This window comes from Limulus polyphemus, unplaced genomic scaffold (genome assembly GCF_000517525.1).
Source record: "Limulus polyphemus unplaced genomic scaffold, Limulus_polyphemus-2.1.2 Scaffold1750, whole genome shotgun sequence".
NCBI classification, from domain to species: Eukaryota; Metazoa; Arthropoda; class Merostomata; order Xiphosura; family Limulidae; genus Limulus; species Limulus polyphemus.
Genome location: NW_013667360.1, coordinates 44,553 through 53,581, shown reverse-complemented (window position 1 = coordinate 53,581; position 9,029 = coordinate 44,553). Strand labels below are relative to the sequence as shown.

Below are 9,029 nucleotides of genomic sequence, written 5' to 3'. Positions count from 1 at the left end.
ATTGAGACCTGTCTTCCTACGTAGGCGTAGGATTAGAGAAACTTCTATCTGTAAATGGATGGGTTGACCAAACCATGACTGTCGGCCGATGTGGAATGTTTGAGCTGATCAAAAGAAGGTAAGTACTTGTAACCCTTATACTTCAAAAATTCTCAATGGGCCATAAATTAGTCACCTACTTTGAACTACTGTTAAATATAAGCCAAATCTGACGATGTATTACACTTTGGAATTATGGGGCCTAAATGGAAAAGTGTAAGCTACGTTACGAATTGATCTCTTCGTAATTTTCTCGTGAAACAAAACACGTTATGAAGTATGATACTGTGCCATACATCAATGAAGTAGAGGAAAACCCTTAATAACAGCAGTATATGTAATGTTTATAATACGACAAAGAAACATAGATTAGATATTATAAAACTTAATCTTATTTAAAAAAACAACAACAACAACAAAAAAAAAACAAAAAAAACTGACGTATTGTGGAGCCAAAAACATTGTGCACAGCGGTAACTGACTTGCTACGAAAGGGCGAAATGTAAGACAGTTTTCTGTAGTTTGTCCTTTGTGTTACAGATAAGTCAACACGGGTTAAGCCAGGGAAATGCAATTTTTCAGTGCTAATAATTTAGACCGGTTGTAAGCAAACTTTAAAAGTTCAAGAAACAGAAAAATTAATTATAATTGACAATAAGACAGCTTTTAGAAATAGCAGTACAATAGTATCCTTAGATAATTATTAGAAATAGCTACATGAAGTTTACGAGATGCAGATTAGGCACTTACGTGTTTACTTTGAGACAGAAATTAATGTTTAAGTATTTCACACTATAACAAAATGATTCAAGTTTCTCTTTGAACATTTTTATTTCGTAATCATCATTTTTCCACTACCATTTTTCAGTCTCCAGTACTACACTGAAACATTGTCCCACTTGCATTACTGCCTTTCATTCTTTATTACAGCACTGAAACATTGTCCCACTTGCATCACTGCCTTTCATTCTTCATTACAACACTGAAACATTGTCCCATTTGCATTACTGCCTTTCAGTCTCCAGTACTACACTGAAACATTGTCCCACTTGCATCACTGCCTTTCTTTCTTCATTACAGCACTGAAACATTGTCCCACTTGCATCACTGCCTTTCATTCTTCATTACAACACTGAAACATTGTCCCACTTGCATCACTGCTTTTAAGTTCTCACTGGCTGATCTGCACTGCTGCTTTTAGTTCTCCCGTGATACAATGAAATATTGTCTCACTGCCTTATATTTCTCCAGTGCTATATTGAAACATTACCATTCCCCACTATTGACTTTTGGTTGTTGATTTTAGATGTATATATATATACATTGGCACTCATCACTTTTATAACATACATTTGAAGCTTTCTTTCAGTCGTGCTGTGGACATTTATAAATGTAAAATTTTATGGGTTTATTTGTGACTGGTTCTGAAGCAATGGTTTAAAAAGCATTGGCTATAATTGTAAAGGTGATGTATAGTGTTTATAACATTGGTTTTGACCTCTTAATAGTTTTGAGAACTGGAGACTTGACGTCAATGGCATCATTCCTAATGACTTCAAGGCCAGAAAGGTGAGGGAAAAGTAATTTTTATTCAGATAATTAAAATTAACTTTATATCAGCAGCATATTACAAAACACGTGGGTGATAACAAAGAAACCCCTAATATTTAAAATAATTATATCTTAAGAAAACTTGTACTAGTGACCTAAGTTTCACTACAGGCACGTTGTAAAATTGTAAGTTTTATCGAGGAAAGTTTGGGCACGGTACAGTGTGTTTCAAAACCTGTAACAGAAGACGTGTAATATGCTTTCTTTCTGTCATTCATAATCTGCCAAGTAAGTACCTAAGTTACGGCACATGTAATCTGTTCTGTGCATTGTCTGCAATATCCTACACACTGATTACCATTTTAATCAAATCGACAATCTCGCATCGTTGAAAGAAAAAGCCTGTGTTATTTTATACGAACATTTTGTTTAATACGTGATGTATGCCACATTTTCATGATGAGAGAAGGTTGATTGTGTACCTTGAACAGCCTTGGAACCACTGAATCCTCTGGATGAGAGAGTCATTGCTTCCAAGTCTTTTTTAAGTCTATAATAAACGTTTTCTTTCTCTCATCCTGTACCATTTCAAAACTTTTCTGAATAAAACCTGTTTTCTAGTGTGTGAATCACATGAACTTTATTTACCTAAGACAAGTAGTTTTTAACATGTATAACCACTTTAATGTGGGGCTTCATTTGTAATTACCCTTTATAATATTACAATAGTTATGATTAGCATGTAGTATGTTTTTCGACACATGTTTGTATCATGATTATCCAGGTATTTAGTTTGAAAAAACTTGAAACACAACAATGTCTAAACTGGGTATTTGTTCTGTTTATCTTCACATGCCAGAATCAAACATCAAATCTGTTATAGAAAACAAATTAGTGCACGTTCACACTCTGAACATTAGAATCTAGCAAAGATCTAAAACAAATTTGTTATTTAAAATAGACAGGCAATATTGTATATATAATTAATAATGTTACTAAGAGGCTGAGTTGCTGTTTACAAAGTACATATTAGTTGGAAGAGTGGAAAACCTCATCATTAACTAACTATTATGTTAGCCTCGATACAGTTAAACATCTTTAAATAAAAAACAAACTCAAGAAATAACAAGCTTGACATCTCACTTATGTCCTGGGGGGGATATCATTCCAGAGTAATGATATGAAACTTAACATTTTCACTTTTAACACAATTTACTCCACATTATTTATTTGGTCTGTAGTATAGCCAAAGTTCTAAGGTTTGTTGTTTTTATTTGTATAAACTATTTTAAAATAATATCCAACTTGAAATTTTTGAATTAAGTATGTACCTTTTGAATGAGTGGAAGAAGATAATACTGTTGTAAAACTTTATCTGTAACTATCTTTATATTTAGCCAATTATTTAAATATTTCTCCTGCTATAATAACAAATCTCTCAATTCTGTGACGTTTAAAACTTCTTGTGTCTCAACATTTCCAGGATTAGAAGGATTCCCATGCTTTTGTTTGTTTACTAGTGATATTTGTCTTAACAGGTCGATGATCCCAATGTTTTACCCAACTACCCATACAGGGATGATTCGACAGCAATATTCAAAGCCATCCGTAACTACGTTACCAAAGTTGTCAAGTTTTACTATGGTACGTTAGAACACATTCATATTTAAATGCATGTGAACCTGGAATTTAAAAAGTGTACCACGTTCACAGTAACAACTTGGAATGAACATTCTGTAAATAATGGGACGACGTCAAATATGTTGCAAATAAAATTACTGAAATTAGTATTAGACCTATCTCAAATATATTTGTTATTAGCACAATTATTACCCTAGTGAGTAGGCAGGGACAGGATAAGGTCTGTCTGCGAGTCATCTACACCCATTTTGCTTCTCTTTTAAAGGTTTAGCTTTTGGTAGATAAAAACACAAACTGTTGCACTAACCAACAATTATCAACTAATTTTCTTGGAGTCTTGTATCTCTGGTGGTATGGGTTCTCTACAGTAGTTTAGTATGTGGCAAATTAGCTCATTTTTTTTTCTGAAAACAGTGACAGCAGTGTAAGAAGTTTTCAGGTTTCCATGAGTTGGAGATTATGTCACTACAAAAAAGCTGTGATCAATGAAATAAATCTTATTATTTATAAGTGTTGTATAGCATCTTTAATAAAACATAAACTTCTCTTAAGTTTTTTTTTTAAGGAGTTCTGTAAAATAACTGTTGTATTTCTGAAATGTTTCACTTGAACAATGTCTTAAACTACTCAAAAAGTGAAATAAAATACTGTTAGTATTATTCAAAAAGTTTTTTTTATATATTTTTCATCAAAACTATGATGAATTTTACTATTTTTACACATTAGATGACCCACAGAAGGTTATCAATGATGTTGAGCTTCAGCACTGGCGAGAAGAATTAGTTCTAAGTAGAAATGATGGTGGTGTTGGCTTGTTGGTACGTATGGACGAGTGAATTTGAATCATACATTTACAACAAACTTCAGTGAGAAAAGTTGTTAATACTACTGGTTTTGTATAAGTGTAAAGTTTTTCTTTGATAAACTGATAGAAATCCTCAACAGTAGGGTCTTGTACCCCCTTTTCTGTATTGATTTAAAAAAAGATGTAGACAAATCAAGTTGACAACTTTCTCTGTCCAGAAAAGTATAATGTATTCTTTTGGTAAATGTGTCAGACTATAGGGTGATTTATTTTGTATTAGGGTGTTCCAGGAGAAACTGGAAAATTCACCACCATTGATCAGGTTATTGACGTCGTGAGTGTTATAATATCAACTTGTAGCATTGGTCATGCTGCAGCTAACTTCCAGCAATATTCAGAGTATGGCTTTCCACCAAATTATCCTGGAATTGTATGTGATGATGTTATTCAAGACAAAGTAGGTGTCGTTACTGTTGTCAAATCATAAAAAAAACTACATCCAATCAAATGTACACTCTTAACTACAATGATATGTTCTAGAAAATATTTATTGTCTTATTACAAGTAAGTTGTACGATGTCCAACTTGAATGAAAGAAGCGATTTATTTAAGTGATATTAAGGGTTTAAAAAATATTGCAATGACTTTGTAAAGATACATTAATTTGAAGAAGTTCAAGATTACATTCAGATAGTAGTCACTAATTTAGGAGAAGTGGTCTCGGACTCTTAACTGCTGTTCATCATTAGCCGTGACAGCAACTTTGTTTTCATAAGCCTTCGGGGTCACCAGGGATATGGTTTTGAAATGAGAAGACAACCAACCTATTAATCATAGGAATGACATTTAAAATGAAAAAAAAAAAAGTTTTTCATTTCGGATGGAGATTCTCCGAGAAAGAGTCCTTGTCAAGTATTTTGTGATATACATGGACAAAAGTAATGTTGTTATTACAACTGCCAATTCTGTAACAACTAGCATAAGAAGAGTCTGAGAAAACGTGACAATTACCCACTAAAGCGGTATCACAGCTTCTTAAAGTATAAGCTTGTTTAGATTAATCGAGGGATTAAAAAAAAAAACTGTGTAACTGTTTTTGTTTCCTGCACTGTTGTAGAGGCCACGCACAATGCAGGATGTTTTGAAGACTCTGCCAGATAAAGAAACTACTCTTGATATAATGGTTATAACCAAGTTGCTCAGTGCTAGAGGAACCAAATCTCTGGGAGATTTTGAAGTGCAGTATTTATATCACCCAGTCTGTGTAAGAGCTGCTGAAGAGTGAGTATTTAAAAAAAACTGACATATTTCAATAAATAGTGAAAAAAAAAAAACTTTATTATTTATGTTCAGCTGCTTAAAAGACACTAAAACCAGCTGCTGTATGTGTAATTGTTCACAAGTCTTTATTTATCAACAGGTTTCGTGCAGAACTGAGAGAGATCAGCAAAAACATTCAACAACGGAACAAAACTGTAGAATTCCCATACTGCTGGCTGGATCCTGAGATTGTTCCAAATTCTATTAGCATATAGAAAGAGAGAGAGAAGTAATCTAAGATATACAAAGAGTGTGATTTTTTTAAAAATTATTTAAGCTTTTAAAATGACTCGTTTTAAATGGAGCTTAATATAGATGTGGAAATGTACACGGAAGCTTATTATTATTTCTTTTTACCATGATTTAATCTTTAAATATGTAGGTGTAATAAATTCAGCTCATATTTTCTCACTTGCGTATGATTCTGGTTTTCTAATTAGCTTCACAATAAATCAAGTAATAGAACTGAATTGTAAAAAATTTCAATTTTATTTTAATGTACTTTTATAAAATATATGAGAATTACACCAATCTAAATAATGAACACAACTCTTATTAGTGAAATATCTAGCTGATAACACTGAGGTCTGGCGTATGTTTTCGATCTGAGAGATGGGATTCCAAAATCTTTCCAAACTCGTTCCTTCCCAAAAGATCATATGCTAGCGGCAACAGGTTCAGGATATGGGTATGTAACTTGGAATCGCCAAAACAGAATAGATCCATTCCTAACTCAAACCCCATCCCATAATCACATTCATCATTGGCAAATTGGACCAAGGTCATTATCTCCTGCAAGTCATCAAGGTGTTTATCTCGTTCTGTATCAGTTTTACTGTCGCATATCCTGGTGAGGATCTTTTTAAGATTACCTGAAAATAAGTTTTTCCAATTCTATATTCATTATTACTTCTATTAGAAATCACGTCATTAAACAGAATTTTACTATTATTTTTCAATCTTCTAATATTCCAGGCCAATCCTCAACCAATAATTTGTGCTCGATTTCACAACGATACTCTAAGTCAGTGGTCGGCAACCTTTTTAGATCGCGGGTCAATTATTTTTGTTGTTGAAAAATTTAGCATTGTGTTGGGTCAGTGATAATCATATAATTATTAATATCTGTACATGTATTTTAAATGTGTATGTTTATTTACATAAAAAAAAAATTAATAGTTCGACCAGTTTGATATTTTTCCCTGAAATTGATCTTAAAATTCTCCATATCCGTGACTCTTTCCTTTAATATCGTTGTTCTTCTCACATAGCCGAGAAACTTGAACTGAACAATGATTGTGCCCTTATGGGTTGCAATAGTGAAGCCAACTTTTGGCGGGTCAGCCAAATTATTGCCGCGGGTCATAGGTTGCCGACCACTGCTCTAAGTCCTAGCTACTTCCAACATACCACTTTACTATAATAATGTAGTGATGTATTTTAGAAAATGGATCTACTTACTGTTAGTTTCTGGGAGAGGTCTGTAACCAACATCATTCTTGTCAACATAGCTGAGAAACTTGAACTGAACAATGATTGTGCCCTTACGGGTTGCAATAGTGAAGCCAACTTTTGGCGGGTCATAGGTTGCCGACCACTGCTCTAAGTCCTAGCTACTTCCAACATACCACTTTACTATAATAATGTAGTGATGTATTTTAGAAAATGGTTCTACTTACTGTTAGTTTCTGGAAGAGGTCTGTAACCAACATCATTCTTGTCAACAGGAACAACTATTCCTGCTCCATGGAATGTTCTTGCCACCACCTTTTTTTCCCTCTTTTTAATTTTCATCGTTTTTGTTTCTAAACTATAGTGATGTTTTTCTGCCCACTTCTTTAATGCCTCTTGGATTTTTAGTAAGTCTTCTTTCATTTTCTTTGCACAAGAAGTCCGAAGAGCCTTTGTTATTTCCACACTAATAAACATACAATCAAAAACTTAAGACATTTCAATAATAATATTTAATATGAAATTGTCTTAACTTAAGCTACAAAACATACTTTGATCAGCTTCCAATATAAAATATATACAACGGATGACTTTAACACAAATTAATTCCCAACATCAACCTTATGCTTGACCAGATGGAACAAAATGGTTCTTAGTTATTTGTCCAAAACCGTACACCATCAGAAGTTCCTTCGATGAAAATTGGACTATTATAAAACGTGTGCAATGGATGTATATGCTGAGTTGGTGGAGTTTCTTTTTTTATATACTTGCACGAAGTGAACTATCCCAACTTTTGAACTGATAGATTACTGCCAACTCTTGTCTGATCACAGTTCCCAATCACCCTTGTAATTCACACATAGCACAATTTTTTTTAATGAATTAATGGGATGTGAACGATTGGCCCACAGATCCATAGTTCAGCATGCTAACCATTTGGCTGTGGTAGTGCATTTTATATTGCCAATGTAAGTAAATCTGCTGCAATACTTTACTTTTTTACTGAACATTACTCCATAAAATGAAGAGAAGTAAAAGTTTTAGGCAAAGAAATGGCTAAAGTTATACATTCATGTAGTGGATAGATGTTAAGCCTATTTAACCTTCTCAAGCTATAGGACGTTGTCATAAGATTTGTTTCGGAAGAGTTAAAGGCAACAGTAATAACTTACTTGACAGCAGCAAAGAGATTGTCACCCACAGGAGAAATCGTGCATCCTTTGGCAGCAGAATTATTAGCTACAAAAACGGGTGGATCGCCAGGTTCGTCTCTAATGTAAACGGTCAATTATTTTACTAACATCTCTCAGAAATAAAAACAAACAAACAACCATTCTTTTTATCCAGTTGTATAACTACTTATGCATAATTTATAAGACTGTGGTGCTTTAATGTTACTTAAAACACTGTGAACTTAGAAATCATCCATTTAGTATAAATACCATATCAATCTACTGTTCCCGACCATCAACGTAAGAATCCTTCAAATCTCAAAACAATGTAAATATTTCCTAAGTAGTATTCCTCATCTAACCATTTTTGTACAAAACGTTTGGTATTTAAAAGTTCTACAGTGAAAGGATCATTGATTTTAAAACTTTAACTGTAAAAAAATACAACAAAAAATTCTTCAACGGTGTTGTTTTATCGTCCTTTTTACATTACAGAAACACGATAAACTTATGGTTTCATATACAGTTAAACACTCAATCAATAACAAAATTAGTTTGGAAGGTAAAACTTTTTACCTGAAATATCCTAAATGATACTGAGTTTTGTCATCGCCTTTAATGACCGTCTGAAACTCTGGTGGATCATAGTAATATCTCCAGTGACGGAACAAGTCGCTAGGTTTTTGTACAAGATTGCTCTCGAGTTTTTTCCCCAGAATATCAAATGGTCCAACAAGTTCAATTCCCAACTTGTTTTTTAATGCATCTAAAACAAACCAGTTAAACTGCCTTTAGCCACAACTACTGCTAGTAAGACACTTTTTAAACCAAGCTACTTTAGAGTGAACTACTGCTAGTAAGACACTTTTTAAACCAATCTACTTTAGTATTAACTACTGCTAGTAAGACACTTTTTTAAACCAAACTACTTAATTTTCAAACTCACTATGCGAGTTCCTCTAGTGGGTATTATTTAGCAATGAAATAATTATTTAACCCTATTTTTATGGGTGGGTGTCAATGAGCACTTCTCATGCCCTTTTACA

General features: G+C 33.3%; 2 protein-coding genes across 2 annotated transcripts in view; one reads left to right on the top strand and one right to left on the bottom strand.

The window, feature by feature from the left end:
- LOC106464818 (allene oxide synthase-lipoxygenase protein-like) overlaps window positions 1-5,771 on the top strand; it is a 47,969-nt gene extending 42,198 nt beyond the window's left edge. Inside the window, exons 12-18 of the mRNA XM_022392608.1 lie at window positions 25-118; window positions 1,548-1,608; window positions 3,129-3,234; window positions 3,958-4,049; window positions 4,317-4,493; window positions 5,154-5,317; window positions 5,457-5,771. Coding sequence (XP_022248316.1) covers window positions 25-118; window positions 1,548-1,608; window positions 3,129-3,234; window positions 3,958-4,049; window positions 4,317-4,493; window positions 5,154-5,317; window positions 5,457-5,571 — 809 coding nt within the window. The 3' untranslated portion in view covers window positions 5,572-5,771. The remainder of the gene's footprint in view (window positions 1-24; window positions 119-1,547; window positions 1,609-3,128; window positions 3,235-3,957; window positions 4,050-4,316; window positions 4,494-5,153; window positions 5,318-5,456) is intronic.
- Window positions 5,772-5,826: 55 nt separating this feature from the next.
- Window positions 5,827-9,029, bottom strand: part of LOC106464821 (histone PARylation factor 1-like) — an 8,270-nt gene continuing 5,067 nt past the window's right edge. Inside the window, exons 4-7 of the mRNA XM_013924977.2 lie at window positions 8,560-8,749; window positions 7,984-8,082; window positions 7,036-7,274; window positions 5,827-6,228 (exon numbers count right to left, since the gene is read on the bottom strand). Coding sequence (XP_013780431.1) covers window positions 5,924-6,228; window positions 7,036-7,274; window positions 7,984-8,082; window positions 8,560-8,749 — 833 coding nt within the window. The 3' untranslated portion in view covers window positions 5,827-5,923. The remainder of the gene's footprint in view (window positions 6,229-7,035; window positions 7,275-7,983; window positions 8,083-8,559; window positions 8,750-9,029) is intronic.